Source organism: Mustela nigripes, chromosome 14 (assembly GCF_022355385.1).
Source record: "Mustela nigripes isolate SB6536 chromosome 14, MUSNIG.SB6536, whole genome shotgun sequence".
Classification (NCBI taxonomy): domain Eukaryota; kingdom Metazoa; phylum Chordata; class Mammalia; order Carnivora; family Mustelidae; genus Mustela; species Mustela nigripes.
The window spans coordinates 1,643,826-1,661,350 of record NC_081570.1 but is presented as its reverse complement, the minus strand read 5'-3'; the positions used below and the strand labels follow the sequence as shown (position 1 = coordinate 1,661,350).

Genomic DNA, 17,525 nt, shown 5'->3' with positions numbered 1-17,525 from the left:
GGTTGGGAGTGGCCCCGGACCTGCCCAGCCTCCCTGGGTCTCCCGCCAAAAGGAGAGATTCCTTTGTTGACCTTCGGGGGAAGGCGTCTTTCCCGTTTCTGAGTCTGTCCTGTGACACTGATGATCTTTTCTCCGCCTTCGAGATTTAAGTTTGGGCACAAAGCGTCAGCTGGGTGGCTGGGGGGGAGGGCCTGGCCCCAGAGAAGGTCACCTGCTCTCTCAGCCCTGCCCACGGCTGCTGGTGGACCCCGAGGGGGCTTCTGCTGTCCCTCCTCAGGGACCCCAAGCCACAGCCCAGCAGCCTTTCGGAGGCTGATTCTCGGGTGTTCGGAGAGAGAAAAGCTTGCTCTTTGCTTTCTCAGGTGCAAAAGAGAGACGAAACTAAACTGTCTGCCCGGCCCCCGGGTGCGGCTCTCGGGCTCGGGCCGTTCTGGGAGAGCAGCGTGCCCTCCACGGCCCTCTGGGGGCCACTGCTCCCCCCGCCCCTGGGCCCAGGCCTTCCCGACCCCCCCACCTAGGGCCGGCAGGTGACAAACCCCGCACCTCACCTGGGGAATCTGAGCCTTTCAGCTGGTTTTGGGGACCCTCGGATGAGGCAGGGAAAATGGGATCAAGAGTCTAAGGGCCTGAAACTGCAGAAAGGTGAGGTTTCTGACGTCCTTCCCCCGGCTGCAGCTGCCCCAAGCTCACCACAGCCGCCACTGTGGACCCATTAATCACCCTTATCAGAGCGGGAAGGGGCCCTTGCCCGCCACCCCCCCCCAGGGACAAGTTCAGGTGCTTCAAGGTGGCCAGAGGTCAGAGTCCACCCTCGAGCACGCAGAGCCTTTCCGTCCGCGGGGAACTGAGCCACCGAAATCACACCTAAGCCGCCTCCGCAGATAAGCGTGGCGGTTGTGCAATCAGAGGCCTCCGGGAGGGGCAGAAAGGGAGGCCGGAAGCCGGACTCGAGGAGGCCCGCTGGTGGTGGCCTCGAGACCCGGGCTGAGGCCTGCACCTCCTCGGGAAGGGGAGCGCGGAGGCGGCGCTCTCTGGCATTCTGGTCGCGGCCCCTACACCTCTCCGCTTTGCAGCCTTTGATTCAGCAAAATCAGGGATGCAAACTTCTTAGGAGTACTTAGTTTCCATGGCAACCGAAGCTGACCTCAACATTATTGTTCTCAAGAGGCACTGACTTTACTATATGTTCATTCACTGAATTAATGGACTCCTGGCTCTTTTATCAGCAGCCCCCGAACAAAGGAGAGGGAGACGAGCCGTCAGAGGGCTTTCAGCCAGTGCCCAGCCTTTTGTCCGGGCTGACTGCGTCCGAGCAAGTCTATTCAGCCCCAGATTATCAAAACCAACTCAGGGCTGTCTCCGTGGCAGCTAAACACACTTTGATTTCATAAAGACATAACCGATCCCACATGCAAATTATTAATTGTGGTTGCAGGATTCTGAGTGCTGGGGTCTCCCATGTGATTGAGGGGTAAGACGGCATCTTTGCAGGTAAAATGCGGGTGAGTTACGGGGTGCTGGTGGCTCCCGAGGGTCGCTGGCTGGGAGCGGAAGAGGAAAGGGAAGGACTGCTAAGGCCATCCTCGCTGGCTCAGGCAAAGCGTGAGAAGGACCCAGCAAGGCTTCCCGCCGACAGAGACCAGGGGCACCCCACGTGCGCCCACCAGCACTTTTTGCAGGGGGGGGGGCTTCTACATTTTCAGACCTCCCCTTCTTAAGAGGTGCAGAGCCACATCCCTTGTCTCTCCACCACCCTCCCTGGGGACCCCAGACACCTCCAGAGCACGCCAGAGCCCCAGACCCCAGGACGTAGCAGCACACGCATGGTGGGACCTGGCTCTGGGTCTCTGGGCAGAGTTTCCACGGCCCAGCAGCAGCACGCTTACACCTTGGGGCGTGCGAGCACAAAACACACTTAGCAGCTGCCTGTGGTCTCCACTCCGGCCTTCTTGTCACTTGAAGAGCCGTCTTCCTGGATTCCCTGGCCGGATCCCAGCCCCCAGCCTCCCCACCTCCCAGGAGGGATCCCGGAGAGCAGAGGCATCTCCCGGAGCGGGTGAGGGGTGGGCAGGCCGCGGAGCACATGCACACAACAGCCAGCGGTGCAGACCGCGGTCCTAACATCCAAATAATCATTTCACAAATTATAATAATTATCAATCAATCACCCTGTGTGGACAGTGCCAGCCTGGGCTATCAGATGGCTTTTCTGACCTGTAGCATTTTGCACGTAATGATGGGAGGGAGATTTATGGAGCCATTGGGCTCCCTCTTCCAGCACCGGACTCCATTAGCTTTCTTTCCTTTGGACCCCGACTCCCCAGGCACCCCTGGCGCACTCCGCGCCGCCCGCCCCCCGGCCCCCAGAGCGCCGGCCAGGTGGCACCTTTCTTCTTCTGGTCCTGGTTCCACCGAGGCAAATTCCCGATTTTTGGCCGGCTCGGGGCAGACAGAGGAGGGGAGGAGAAGGAAAAATAAAAGTAAAAAAAGGAAAAGGTCACTTCCTTTTGTTTGCTTTTCCCCCCAGTTGTGCCGTATCAACGCGTCCTTCCGTCTCGAGATGGTCAAAGAAAACAAGATAAAGTGGGACAAAGGGAAGGCGGCCGGGGCTAGCGTGTCCCCTTTCCGTATCGCCAGAGATTAAATCAAAATTCTTTTAGCTGATACCATCTCCCCGGGTGGACTACACTCTTGTTAACGGATAAATTCAAGCCCTCCAGAAAGTCAAAGAATAAATTTAAGCCTTTTGCCAAATGTCTATCCTATCGGATTTTGATAAGACGGCCATTGAGCCTTAATAATGTCTTCCATCCATTTTCAGCGGGCCCTTAACACGGCTCTTTATTCGTCCCCAAAGCCTCTTCGCTGGGTCTTTTTATTACAGGCCCCCGCGGGCTCTCCAGGGAGCCGGGCGACCCGAGTGATGGATGGACAACTCGCTAGATTATCTCCCGCAGATGTTTGCTCTGCGGGAGCCCCGGGCTTTCCCTCTAAGTAAACAGGCGAAATAGAGTCCACGGGAGGGAACAGTCCCAGAGGTCCAGGCGCCCGGGGCCGGGAGAGGCGACGCAGCACGACCGGGAGGCCGCAGTCCCAGCGACTTCGTGGGCAGCGCGGGCTCCGCGCCCAGGGCGCACCCCGGGGCGGGCGCAGGAGGGGAGGCGGCGGCGAGCGCGGGCCCGAGGCCCCTCAGCACCAAAGCGGGGCTGCGGCCTGGCCTGGCGCGCGGTGGGAGAAGGCGGGCGCAGGGGATGGAGAGGCTGCGGGGCCGCGGGAGGTGAGGGCCTGCGCGATGCGGGATGGGGATGCGGGCGAGCCCTGCGAGGGGCACCGCTGCGGCGGCGGGGGTCCCGGGGCCCGAGGGGCGGGGCCGAGCCTGTCACTCACACCGGAGCCCCGCCCCGCCCGCCGCTCGGTAACCCCAGGTACGAATCCTGCCTCCGCGGGAGCGTGGGCGCGCCCAGCCTCCCTGGGCCTGAGCTTCTGTGCAGAGCCGGACAGGGATTCCACGGCGGGTCCAGCAGCCTCGCTCTCTAATGCTCAGAATTACCGCCGGGGTGTCCCACAAAGTATCTGTTTTTCTGTCCCTGCGTCCAGCCACTGGCTGCGTCAGTCACCATCCGTGAGGAAGCACCATCACCCTGGGAAGGGGATACTGGAGCTGGAGATGTTCGCGGACCTACCCGAGTCCCCCCCACCTCGGGCCCACCGTGTTTTAAGGCCCCCAAACGTGTGGGGGCGGAGAGGCCACGTCCAACCAGATGTAAAACTCCCAAACCACAAAACTCATAAATGGGGTCTAGCTCCTCCTGCCGAGGAATGGACTCCACGTGTCCTTAAAACAGTGCCGAGGCACGTGTGGTCCTCGACGGAAGCAGCGCGTGTGCCCGTAGATGTGCGCGGCTCTGAGGACCGCCGTGATCCGTGAGGCGAGACCCACTTCGGAGGGAAGCTAAAGGCGCTCACTTCCCAGCCTCCGTGCTTGAACCCGTTCGGCGTTTCCATTCCCGTCTCCCCCCCGTCCCCTGCCTCCCGGATGGTCTGGGCGTGGAACCCACCCAGGTGCGTCCAGAGCTAAGCCCCAGGGTCAGGTTTTGACCCTCCCACCAGCCTGACCCTGGGCACCCACCCCGTCACACTCGAATGGCCCAAATGCTGAGAGTGTCCAAGTTCAGCACGTGCCGGAAAAATCCCCGATTTCAGAGGACAACGGATGTTGTGAGGCGGCTCCTTCATGTGGGGAAGGGTGTGTGGGGGTAGCTGGGCAGAGCCCCCTTCCCGGCAGCAGCCAACCCCCCCCCGCCCCCCGCAGCAGGGACCTGCGGAGTGATAGGAGGCAGAGGGGCTGGGCAGGGAGTCAGGAGGCCTCGTTCCAAACGGACAGCCACCGGGGTCCCCTTTGCTCCGGTGCCCGGGCCCCCTGCATGTCCGGCTGCTGTGAGCGTCAGGTCAGTTGGGATTCTGGGCACAGAGGGCACCTCAGAGCCCTCCACCGGGCCTTCCAAGGCCCTGTGTTCGAGCGGGTGCCTGGGCCAGGCAGTGTGACCGGCGCTGTGTGCGTGGCACCTTCCACCCGTCCCTGAGCAGCTCTCAGGAAAGCCCTCCAACCAGGTCAGCCCGGGCCCGATGGGCTGATGCTTTAGGAAAGGAAAAGCCGTGGTGCTCCAGGAGCAGAGGGGCTGTGCCGGCGGGGGTTCTCCCGGGGAAAATCGCGTCCTGGCTCAGAAGCATCCAGCCCTGGCCTGCTCACCATCTTCACATTTAGACTTGACCTTTTGGCCTACTGCCTCGACCCTGGTGCGCACACCGGGCAGGCTACGCCCATCCCTCCTGAAGGCGTCCCCTCTAAGCTCCCGCCAGTCCACCCCACTGCCGGGGCAAGCCCGCTGTGCCACCTGCTGCTTGCTGGTGGTGAGAGAAGAGGATTTCGTGTTCTCTCTGGAGGTCAAGACCCTGGACCCAACTGCAGGGCTTTTTTCGGGGGACAGGAAAGACTTCAGTTCTTTGAAACACGGGAAAGCTCTTTACAATCTTTTGCTACCTTTCACCTTTTAGGGAAATCCGACCTTGTTCCCAGAGGCAGAAAAAGAGGGAAAGGGGGCTGTTGGGAGGGATGTCGTGTTTCAAGGAAGACAGACCTCAGGCCACCCTCTGGACGGACACAGACCCTGGGTTATTAGGCGAGAATCGGCTACAAGATCACCCCTGCCAGAGCTCCTTCGGGAAGTCACTGCAGGGTCAGAAAATCCCTCCCTTCACAGGGTTTTCTGCAAAATCAGTATTTGTGGGGTTGGACCTGGTGAGAAGGGTCAGGTCTCCCCCACCCCCTTATGGAAGCTGAGCCCAGAGTCCTCAGCTCAGACCATCAAGCCGGGCACGGGGACACCTGGGACATTGGACGTCCCTTTGCGACACACCTCGGGCTCCCCCCAGCAGAGGCCGACCGTCCCTGTAAACACACATCCCGCAACGCAGACGGTGGGACAACCCCAGGCCTGGGCACCCTTGGCGGGCCCACTCCCCGCCTCTCCTGGGTGGTGTTTTGAGGGCAGCGTGACGAGAGAGACCGCCGTCCTCATTCTACTGGAACACGCAGAAGTGTGGGTTGGCTACCGCGCTGGGTGTGAGTGCGTGTGTCCTGTGTTTGTGTGTGTGCGGGGGTGACCCAGACTGGGTGGGCCCTGAGCCCTGTCTGATGAATGGCTTCTGGGTTTCTTGGTGTTTTTCTGGGCCAGTTTACTCTCTGCATCTTGCCGAGCTAACGTCTGCCACCCGGGGAACCGCCATCAGCCCCCGAGAGCGCAGGAGACGCTCCCCCCGTGGATGCCTTTCCTTTCACCCGATCGGCTGCTTTCCGACGCCCCGCCCGGGCACAGGCTTTGTGCGATTCGCGGCCGACTGTGGTCTTTCCCCGTCTGTTTTCTTCTCACTGAGCATCCAGTGGAGGTGGTCACACCAACGTGACCCGTGTTTATTTACTTCTGCGTCTGCACGGCCTGAGCATTCCCACGGGGGCGGCTCTCCTGGTTGTCAGGAGCCAGGGCCCCACTGCCTGCCCACACCGCGCAGACCACAACCGTCCTACCGTCCCCGGAACCCCTGTCCCGCGCTTGCCTTCCGACACACGACACATCGCCCACAAGCGGCAGGTGGCCCCACGGACCCGGCTGCGCGCACACGAGCTGGGGGTCGCACGCGGGCCACGGCGAGGGAGAGGCGTGGAACCAGCTCTCCTACCTTTTGGATGCAGCCCTCCTGGGACGACACCTCCGCATCCACCAGCATGTGCTGAAAAACAAGTTAGAGACAGACGTTAGTGTCTGGGGACCGGGATGCTGTCCTCAAGCTGCCGCCAGTGGCAGGCTGTGGGGATAGATCCTAAGTTCTCAGAAGTGACAAGGTAAGACCTCGTCGCTTCCCTGTAATATGGAAGGCGGTGATTGTTGGGAAGTCATGTCCTTTACACCAACGGTGTTTCCTTGTTTGCTGAGAACACCAAGGACACCCCACTCCTCGGACATCGGCTCCCGGGGAAGGCAGCTGGCTCCTTGTAGGGAAGGAGCCTCTCTGGGCAGCTCCCCCTGGTCCTTAAGGGAAGACACACATGCTACCAACCACCGTTGAAGGGGCCAGGAAAGCATTCCGAGACGCACCACGGTCTGTCCCTGTGCCCTCTGACCCCGCCGGCGAGCAGCGCCAACGCACAGGGTCAGCGGGAGGGCGTGGGGCACCGTATGGCCCTCGTGGGGCTTGCAGGCCACCCGGGGAGGCAGAGCCTGGCTGAGTGGCCCGATCCGCCCCCCAGGGGGCCAGGGTGGAGGAGGCGACAGGGTGGCGGAGGCGGGCTGCGGGGCTGCGATCGGACGCCATCTCCCTGCCACTGTCCTGCCCGCAGGTGGGGGGTCAGGCAGCGCATTCATGGGCCCTTTATCCCAGACCCCTGGGAAGTGGATGTGGTTTTTGGAGGAAGCTTCTCAGCGGAGATCAGGCAAAGGCAGGACACAGCAGCACCCACAGCAGGGCTCGGAAGCCCCCTCCGGGGGCGGTGAGCGGCTCCTCCAGCATGGGCCGCGGGCAGCGCCGGGAGCTCTGGCCTTCCCTGTGCCGCTGCCGCAGGCTCAGGTCAGTTGGCAGAGAAAGTACAGCCGTTCTGGGTCTCTCTTCCACCGACAGTTCTGACGTGGAGCTTTTCTTGGCTCGGCGTGGAGAGCCGTATACCTGCCTGGCGTCTCCTCCTGAAACCCCCGTGCTCCACTCCAGGGGACAGCGTTTCAGGAACGGGTCCCAGAGAACTTTCGAAGCTGGGCAAACCGACAAATTAGCTGTATAAACGCGCTTTTCCCTCTTCTGGATCACAAACGCGGGCACGGATGCGTCTATAAATCGTAACATCCTTTCCATAAGAACAGAAACCGAGACTGAGACTAATATTTGAAAACCAACACAAGAAATGGTGTCAAACCCAGAGGTTTTATTTACCATCCCCTTAAAATTACACCACACTCTCCCCGATGACGAGCCGGGAGCGCAGCGCGCCCACCGGTGCCCACGCAGGCCGGGTGAGGGGCTCAGCTGTAATAACAGTAAGTCATATTTTTAAATGCTGAGAATTCTAAGCAGCTGGGGATTTTATGTTTCTTTTAATAGACTCTGAAATTGTGGTTTGGAAGGTTACAGGCGCACAGGGAGCGAGTCGGAGAAGGTGAGCACCACGGAGGCTGGCGAGGCCCCCGGGGCGTCCGCAAGGGGCCAGGTCGCTAGGTGCCGGCCCGGGGGCTGTGGTAGATGGGCTTGTGGGAGGTTGGCCCTGGATACTGGGGGCCGAGTCCGGCCAACAAGCGGGCCCTGCGTTTCTACTCTTTAGGGCATCTGTTCTTTATTCAAATCGTGACCCAGGAAGGCTGGTTGGTGGCTCGGTCACCTGGGAAAGGGGAAGACAGAGGAAGCGACTGCCCGAAACTCAGTAGAGCTGTGGCTTCCAGAAAGGGGTCGTGCTCACCGACGCTCAAAGGCCAGGGACGGGGTCCACACACCTGCGAGGTGCCGCCTAGGCCGGCACCCTAACACGGCCACCAGCAGGATGAAAGCCTCTGTCTGCGTCACACGGCATGGGGGGGCTCCATGGGGGTTACGGGGTCTCTGGAACAGGGTGGACCTGCCCCCTGCAGAGGGGGGCACTCGATCCAGGAGGAGAACACCCTGCTTTAACCTCCTGGGGAGTGTAGTCCCTGGGGCATCGCACAGGCCATGGGAAGCAATCGTGGGAGGAGAGCGCCCCACTCCTGGGAACTCCTGAGGCCTGAGTCATGGCCCCTCGGGACACCACGCAGTCACCCCACAATGCCCAGAAGAGTGTGCTCCCCAGGTCAAGGCCAGCACGTGATCGCTGAGTGCCCATCTGTGAGCGGAGCCCCTGCACGCTTCCAACCTGCTGTGCGAGAGCTGACCCCAGCCGTCCAGAGCTGCCATGAACGGAGGGGGACAGAGGCTTGAAGGGCTGTGGCCTGCCCAGGGTACGGCCCCGGGCCTGGTGAGAGGATGCCCGCACCCCATGGTGGCCCTGGGGCTCCCCAGAGTACGAAAGGAAGTTGGGTGCTTCCCGTGGCTCATGCGGCAGCCGAGCCTCAAGCAGAGTCCGTCTCTGAGATAAAGGCTGAGCTGAAACCAGGCCTGGCCCTCCTGTGCAGCCTGCCTCTCGGGGCGCCTCTGAGCGGAGAGGTCCCTGCCACCGGCACGGCCCCGTCTGCCGCGCAGTGCTCCTAGGCCGACGCCTGCTCACAGGGCACCCCTCCGCGGCCCGTCCTGGGCCCAGAGGCGCCGGGTTGGGCTGCAGGCGGGGGTCTGCTGCCCTCTGCTCAGACGTCAGCACAAGACACCGTCCGCTTCCTGGTAAGGAAGAGGGCGTATTGCGGGGAGCACTAGCCTGACCCCCAGCTCTCCTCTCCCAGCGGCTGGGTCATGGAGAGCTCTGGAGAGGACAAGGACACGTCTCCCTCAGGGCATAGGAGGACCATCCGGGGGTCCTGTCAGCCCCTTGGCCGCACATGGACCCCTCTGGGCTCAAACCCGCTCCGTCCTGGGCTCAGGGTGGGAACAACCCTCCGCCTGCCCGTCGGGCCCTCTGTTGGCCTGGGCGCCCACCCTGCCAAGTTTCACTTGGATTTTTGGTGGCCCTGACTGACCTTCCTTCCTACCCACTCCCCAGTACAGAGAGTTTGGGGCGGGAGCCCCAGCCTGCAGCTCTGCAGGGCAGCCTCTATCTTTGAAGGTGGCACCTGCCGTGTCCCCGCAGTGCAGGCGCCTTGGTCCCATGGGCTCGCTGACTGGCCTCTGGGGCACCCGCAGGGGCCATTCCCGGTTCAAGCAGAAACACTTGGTCGGGCACCAGCAGGAGAGACTTTCGGAGGAGCGCCAGCCCCCTCCCCATCACTCCGAGCAGACAGGGCAGAGCACGGTGCAGCCTTGCTCCCAGGGCTCTGCTGTCCCTTACACAGCCGGCCTCTGTCCAGACCCACCCGGGGCCCACAAGCCTTGGGCTGAGGGTGGCCAGAGGCCCTGCCTTTCATCTGAGGCCAAGGGCAGCCAAGCAGAATGGAACCTCCCCGGAAATCACCCATCACGAGGCCTCGAGGCTCTTTTCTGCCCCTCAGGTCTGCGCACCAGCTCAGGGACAGTGGCCCCCCATCCGGGAGTCCATGGTCAGATGGGGATATGCGATAGGCATTCAGACCACCCTGTCCCTAGCTGGGCAGATGGTAGCACCACCCACGGAATGAGGGCCCGGACGGACGGGAGTGCAGCCGTGCCGAGCCGCGTCCGACAGGGCTGGGCTGTCACCCGCTGCTGAGGTGGGCCTTGAGCCCTTCCCGGTGCGGTGTGGCTGCTGGGAGCCCAGAGGTAGGACTGCGGGTGACCCGGAGGAGGCCGCCCCCGTGGCGTGACACAGAAGGGAGAGGCCCCGACTCTGAAGACAGGACGCCCCTCCCAGAGCCGGGTCTGTCTGGTTTGGGAAGGCCTGTTCCGGCAGCTGCTCCCCGCCTGTGACGCTCAGCCTCGCAGGGTCGCTCCTCATCCTCCGTCGCGGCTTTCACCCGCCGCCGACCTCGGGCGAGAACCACCGGACGCGCCCCTCCTGGAGCCTCGCAGGCCGGCCTCCTCGCCAAGGCTGCTGCTTTGCTGAAAAACCTCTTTATTTTGCTAGCTGAGCCTCCGCACGCGTGCCGCTGGCCGCTCCCAACCCCACCTCCACAGCCGGCAGAAGTATTAGGTGTGTTTTGATTAAGCATTTTAGCCAAAAAAGGGAGGTTTGACCTCCAGCATTTCTCTTCTCTCCTGGGTCTCGGTGCCAGGATTGAGCTAAGTGGGGTTGGTCAAAACATCTTTTTTGACTCTTAAAATAAATACCCTCTGTTCTCCAGAAAGTCAGCCCAGAGCAGACACACACACACAGACATCTCATACGCTCACAGCTCTGGAGTTCTGGCGGGTCCCCCGAGGGGGGCTAAGCTTTCTGGTCGGTGTCACAAACGGATCCCAGAAGGCTTCTTTCTCTTCAAAATACTCCGTTATTAAAGCATCTGAAACCATGCCCATAGGAGGGACCCCAGACGGAGCCCCGGCCTCCAAAACCAGAAGGAACTCGGGGAGGCCCCGCCCCCCCGTCTGGCCTGGGGCCCGTGACGACCCCTAACGTTCCCGTTTCCTGGCCTCCCACTCCCGGCCTTCAAGCCATTCGCCCTCCAACCTGTTTCTCCCTCGTTGGTGATGGCCTTCTCCCCCCAAGGGTGTGGGCTGGAAGCGGGTTCCCAGGCCCCTCCCCGGAAGGAGCTGCCGTGGGTGGGGACTCAGGATGGTCCCGAGAGGGTGGCCCCGGGCCGGGTGGTTGGTGGAGGCCATCCCTCTGATGGCCTCTCGGGGACCAGGGGTCAGGCTCCTGCTAGAGACACAGACTGGGCAGACAAGTCAAGACGCAGGCTGGTGGCCCCTTCGTGGCCAGCGGCCGTGGACTCTGTGTGGCCTGCCCTCTCGGGAGGGTTTCTGCCCCAACCAGCAGAGCCCTCGGACGGGCCTGAGAAGCTGAGGGTCCGAGCTCACAGGACCGCCGTGTTTCACGCTCATTCCTTTCTTGGCCCGGGAGGCCCACGGCCTCACCTGTGCGGCCGCCCCTCCTGGTGTGACCGGCGTTTTAAAGGACAGCGCTCATCCTTGGGTTTCTGTCCTCGTCGAAGTCCTACCGCGAACACCGCTCTCTGGGCATACACACGACACGGAGTCCGGGTCCCAGAGGCCACCTTGGCGGGGACGCAGAGATGAGACCACAGGTGTGGCAGCCCGACCCCCCCCACTCTCTACAGCCCCATAGGGTGAACATGGCCGGTGCCCGGCCGCACGGGGGGCCACCCTGCAGCTCAGGCTGGGGGAGGCGCTACGTCCACGTCCCTGGTCCCGACCCCAGCTTCTGCGCAGGCCTGTGGGAGGCTCTGCAGGCATCCCCGCCAACCAGAACCCCCGCCTCCGTCCCCTGCCGCCATGGGCAAGGGTGCCACCCACGGGGGTCAGCGGGACGGGCTTGCGCCGAGGGCGGGGAAGGGCCCCGCGTCCCCAGCCACCGGCCTGGCTCCCAGCACGGAGGCTCCGGTGGTGTTGACACAAACTCTTGAGCTCTCGACCGGGAGTGGGGTAATATTTATTTATTTTTTGCATTAAAAAAAAATCGGCTTGGCTGTGGTTGAGCTACAAAAATGATTCTTTTTGAAAGGCGCCTTGGACACTGTTTTCAGCTTTTATGCCTAAACAGATACTTCTCAGTTCTTTCGAGCGAGGCCCAACCCATGAGTGCGGGCTCTCTCTTCACTCCTAAGAAAAATATTTACACAGTCAAGTGCGGCACGAGAAAGGACGCAGGCTCCTTCAGAAGACCCAGCCCCGGAGGCGCACGGGTCCCACACGGCTGTGGACACTGCCGGCCCCCAGCTCGGCCCCGGGGGCTCCTCCCCAGCCTCCGTGGGGACCCCGGCGCAGGGGCCGGCCCGCGACGCCCCCAGAGCCCACCCCGACATCCGGCAAGAGGAAGCAGTGTGCGGACAATGGCAGGGTCCTACCTTCCAAGCCCTTCTGGGGGCTAAGGGAACCTGGCTCCTCTGCCCCCGGAGCCCCAGGCGAGGAGCCCTCATCTGGACCCAACCCGCCTGCTTTTCCCGCGGGCCCCGCCCGGAGCTCGGCTCGGGGCACAAGGCCTTCTCTCCTGACCCCCCTGGAGTGTGGCTGGGCCCGCAGCCTGCTCTGTCCCCGGAGCGAGCGGTGGGCGGACCCCTGCTCCTGGCCAGCGCGGCCTCGCGCAGACCCAGAACCTCCGGGCACGGCTTGCCTGCTGTCAGCCATGCCGGGAACACTCTGTTCGCTGGCGGCTCCCCGCCGGGGGCACGTGCCCTCTGCCTGGGCCCCCCGCCTGCCTGCACCTTCCTTCCTGCAGGGTGGAGGCATTCCCACTCCGGAGTTCCTCCTCGCCATGTTCGGGGCCCTTGTCCGGCCCCCTGAGGTCCCCTGAGGACAGGACTTCATGGCCTCATGTCATGACGAACACCTATTGTCTTCACCACCCACAAAAGGCGCCTTGGAGACAAAATCTTGAAAGGCACCAGGTCCAGGATCAGCTACTTTGGGGCAACGGACAAAAGTGACCCCAGCCTCAACCTGAGCCCTGGTGTTCGGAAAACGGGAGCCCCCCAGCCTCCTGCTGAGAAGCCCCTGTGGTGAGGGGCACACGGGCCCTTCTGGGAGCAGGGACTCCTGAAGCAGGAGGTGGTGTGTGGGGGCTGGCAGAGGGCAGGGGAGACCGGGCTTGGGAAGAACCCCGCGGGCTCCATCCCGGGTGTCCTGGAGGGCAGGCAGCCTTCTGATTTGCATCTGAAGGCAGAGGCGAATCTGGATGCAGGTGGTGGCCAGGGCGGATGGATGGGCTGTGCTGAGCAGCAGGTGCCCGTGAACTCAGGCACACTTAGAACAGGCCTCCTGAAGGGCCGTGGGCTCTCTGTGGGAGTCAGAAGAAGCCCAGAGAGGCCGAGCGGCCCTCTTGCACGTGCACAGGGGGATCTGAGCCCCGGCTGCCCGGCCTGCGAGGGTGGACTGGGGCCTGTGGGACGGGGGCACAGTGGGAGGGCAGGGCTGGGCCAGGAGAGACAGAGGTTCCACGCGGGGTGGGGGTGGGGCTCCCTGGCCTCTGATCCCGACAGGGCAGACCTCGACAGGGCAGGGCTCCCATCACAACCATGTGTCTTCCAGGTAAAAGGCCCAGAGATAAAGGTGATGTCACCCACCGAGGGGCTCCCCGCTCCCTCCCAGAGTCACCCTGTTACCAGCCCAGCTCCCCAGCTGGCCTCAGTGCAAATGCTCCCTGTGTGCACAGTTGGTCCGTGACCCAGAATCAGAGGCCAATCGGAGCCTGTGGCTGCCTGGAGGCCCCTGGGTGACAGGCCCTGCCTCTCACTCCTGCCGGCCTCTGGTCTGGGCAGAGGCCTGCTCTGCCCTCCCCAGGGCCTCCTCCTCAGGGCGGCATTGCAGGACACAGGCACGCACAGCAGCGGCCCACTCGGCCTGCTCCGGCCGGGACTTTGCCTCTCCCCTGCATCTGACACCATGGCAACGTGCACAGAGTGGAGGACAGGCCCTGGACTGACCACCTTCCCCGGGGCTGTGATTGCCAGGATTCCCTCTCTCTCTGGACTGCCCCCCAGAGCTCCCTTTCCAGAGAGGGGAGAGTGCAGGTTACCCCCAGCTTAGCACATGCAATCTCTGGGGGGCTTGGGCTGTTCCTACCGAGGCTCTGAATTCTCCACACGGCCAGACACAGGGCTCCTTCCAGGGGTACACTGGGTGGCTCCTGATCTCAGGACCCCCCCATGCCACCCCACAGAGGCTGCTCAGCTTGGAGTAGGACAGGTCTCCGGGGTCCTAGACCATGAGGACCCCTGCCCTTCTTCCCTGGCTGTAGCTCCATGCCAGGCTAAGCTCCAGGGCTGGTGGTCCAGACCAGCAAGGGAGCCTGGGCAGGGGTGCCGACTGGGCAGAGCTGCCCAGAGAAGGCTGCTGGTTTCACGTGGACATCAGCAGCCAAGGCCCGGGTTCTGAGCCGCTGCTCTGCCAGGCTAGGACAAGAGGGCAGGGCCCAGGATGGCCTCCACAGGCCCTGGTCCTAAGGAGAGGCCTGCCCAGGGCTGCACCTGGCCCTTGCTGGACAGCTTCCTCCTCCTGCTTCCGGAAGATTGATGTCCGCAGAGGAAGAGCGTGTAAATCATGAGGGCCGGGTGACGTGTGGCACTTCCAATCAATGACTCACGACAAGCCATAACTTTCAGCACTAGAAAGGGAAGCTCGGGTGCGTCCAGGAGCCCTGTAGAAGCCAGCTCCGGGAGCAGGACACACGCGCCCCTGAAACGGGGAGAAAGTTCTGCAGGGCTTTCGTTTCCTAGGTCTGTGGCTGGGGCTTCCTTCTGACGGCCTGGGCTCCAGAGGAGAAGAGCCAGGAGCTGGGAGGCTCTGTGGATTCGGGGGGAATCCCAGGCCCTGTGGGGGCAGGGTGCGGGGCTGATGGGGGAGACCTGGTACAGAACGTGGGTGGTTCTGGTGAGACCCTGTGACCTTAGCCGCCATCCTGTTGCTTCTGTCCTGTATCGCTCTGAATGTTTCCGGGGCCTGCTGTGCACGCCTGGGAGGGAATGTGTTGTCTCAATGTTCTCCTCACCCTGCTGGCCAGTGGGCCTGCTCCCACCGGGTCAGGTGCCTCCTCGGGCAAGAGCAGGGGTGAGGCCCCACCATGGTTGTCTGGGAGCAGGAACAGCCGTATGCTGCAGACGACCCTGACCCAATAACTAGGGTCAGTGGATACGGGTGCCCTCTGTGCACGGATCACCGAGATGCTGTCCTGGGCAGCCCCACCCCCAGCAGCCCCACAGTGGGGAGGGGACAGCAGAGGTCAGAGTGGGGTGGATCAGCCTGGCCAGACCCTGTGCCCAGAGCAGCTCTGTGCAATCGTGGGGGCTGGAGTATCCACTGCTGCTCCCCTCGAGCCTGGGCTTGGAGCTCCTGCCCGGGCCCCATGGGATGAGGCATCTCTCCTTGCTCGGCTGGGCACCTGGGCAGGGTGGGGATCGGACACCAAGGTCTGGGGGTACAAAGTCCAGCACCTTCTGTGTCCTGTGGCCTAGGGGAGGACAGACTGGGACCCCCAGAGGATCGGAACCATTGCTGGGTGAAGGCGGGGCTCCCAACCCCGACACCAGGAGGCCAGACTCAGTGTATGTCAGCCCAGGCTGCAGGGGGACAGGCACCCTGCCCCCGGCTGGAGCGCCGGCCGCCCGCTGTCGTAGGAGCCCTTCAGCTGGGTCACTGCAGGAGGCCGCCGCGCCAGGAGGCGGCTCTGTGTTAGGGGTAAGACCCCTGACGAGGACGCGACGCAACAGTCACACACAGCCTAGTGTCTATGTCTCCCGGTCACATGCCTCCGGGACAGTGGGACCAAGTAATGCCAATGCCAGGCCCGGCAGCCCGATGGGGCTTTTGTGAGCGCTTCAAAGAGCCGAGGGCGCCAGGCTCTGCCAGGACAAATGAAGGGGGCCCTGACGGCTACCTGTCTCCATTCTCTAGCTGTCACCCAGAGGCTGGAGAGAGCACAGTCTTCACAGAGCCTGGCCAGATGTTCTAGAACCTTCTTTCACATTCCGAGGCCCCGGTGTCCCCAGGCAGACCCGGGACATTGTTTGTCCCTCCTGAGTGTTAGCCGCGCACAAGGCACACCTCGGCTTTGGCGCCCATCCCCCCACTTCCTGGCATCAACAGGGCACTGCGGGTGGCACGGCGGAGGAGGGGGCTCTCCCGACATGGGTCTGAACACCGCGTCCCCCGCCCCTGGGCACGGGCTGGCCGCCCCTCGCTTTGCTCCTGCAGCACGTCTGGAGAGCATGCTGGGTGCCGTCAGCCCGGGGAGGAGGCACGGCTGCCCCATGGACGCTCGGTGACAGCCCATCCAGGGAAGCCACCTCGGAGACCCCAGGGGCACTTTGCACCTTGGTGTCCCCCAAGAGGGAGCATAAATCACGGGTCAGTTATTGGTTCTATGTGCACATTTGTCCTATGCTCAACCCTTTTCAGTTATGGAAACAACCCGGGTATCGACAGAATCATATTAATGCGCTTCAACTTGACCCTGCCTATTGATAACGTGTTTGTTAAGATTATCCTTAATAATCATAAGTGGATAAGAAGGGGTCATAGATCTCCAGCCCATGGGTACCCTGACACTCCAGCTGCAAACCCCCGAGACCCGAGGTCGGGGATGCCAGAGTTCCCCCCAGCTGCCGCGTGTCCCCCAGGTTTCGGGTTGTGGGTTCCCACCCGTCTCGCGGGGGTTCGCAGTGACCTGGAATCGTTGGGAGAGTCCGTTGGAGAGTGAGGACCACCACTCCGCGTCTCAGAGGAGGATTGAATTTTAGTTCCCTTAAAAACGTCGGGCAGCACTTTCCGGGTTTGAGGCGGGGAAGGGACGTGAAATTGTAGCCCCCCGCGTGTTACCCTCCCCGCGGGGCAATGACCCGGAGGACGGAAGGCCCCCCCCCCGCTCCCATCAAATTCTGGCCGCACCAGCTTGGTCTTTGATCCCATTTATTCATTCAGCAAACATCTGTGGACTCTCTCTCACGGGGTTCGGCGCACGCGTGAGTCAGAGAAACCTAAAAGACAGCCGTTTCCACGCCCGGTTGCAGGGATACTCCCTGAGGCTCCTCAGAGGGCCGTGTTGATGGCCTCATCCCTGGGAATGCTGAGCTGCGAGAGCCCGAGTGCCCTGCGCAGCGTCACAGAGCGTCCTGGGCCTACAGGCTCCGAGCCATCGGCTGGCCGGGCCTGCACGGCTCTGGTACCATCCAGAGACCTGGTGGGGGCAGCGGCGGGGAGGGCGGGCCATGAGGGGAAGGACCCCGGCTTCCTCGCCCACAATGTTTCCCATCTGTGGGGAGGAGACGGCACGGCCGCCCGAGTGCCTGGGGCTTCAGTTACAGCTGCTGCACTAACCCGAGACCGGGCAGGGGAGGCAGTGAGCCGCCGACCACGACCGCACACTGTCTTAATGGGACCCGATTACAGCACCGGCTGTGGCGGGAATTCCGAGCTGATCCGCCATGAAAAACGGGGAGCCCTCGGAATCCGGCAGCATCACCCCACCACCGCCGAGCTGGGCACCCCGAGGCCGGCCTCGCCCCTGGAGGGCAGCCGCACCAGCTGGGTTGGGCCGCACCCCCCACACCACACCCCTGGTGTGCCCAGCTCAGGAGGGGGGTCGGGTGCCTCAAGCTGTGCTTGGGGACTTCCAGAAGACTTCCCGGACTGGGCCAGACCCAGGGCTCCGGCCGCCTGCCCTTCTGGAGGCTTTCAGGGGCTTCCAGGCTCACGGCAGCACGAGCCCCACCCTCGCCCCTCCGGTGCCTTCCCAGAGCGCGGAGCAGCCGTGGGCGCACACGGGGAACCCAGGCTCA

General features: G+C 62.9%; 1 protein-coding gene across 4 annotated transcripts in view; it reads right to left on the bottom strand.

The window, feature by feature from the left end:
* The window catches only part of PRDM16 (PR/SET domain 16), a 295,888-nt gene that overhangs the window by 144,931 nt on the left and 133,432 nt on the right, over positions 1–17,525 (bottom strand). For all 4 annotated transcript variants that reach the window (XM_059376792.1, XM_059376790.1, XM_059376791.1 and 1 more), the window contains exon 3: positions 6,238–6,288. In XM_059376792.1, coding sequence (XP_059232775.1) covers positions 6,238–6,288 — 51 coding nt within the window. The remainder of the gene's footprint in view (positions 1–6,237; positions 6,289–17,525) is intronic.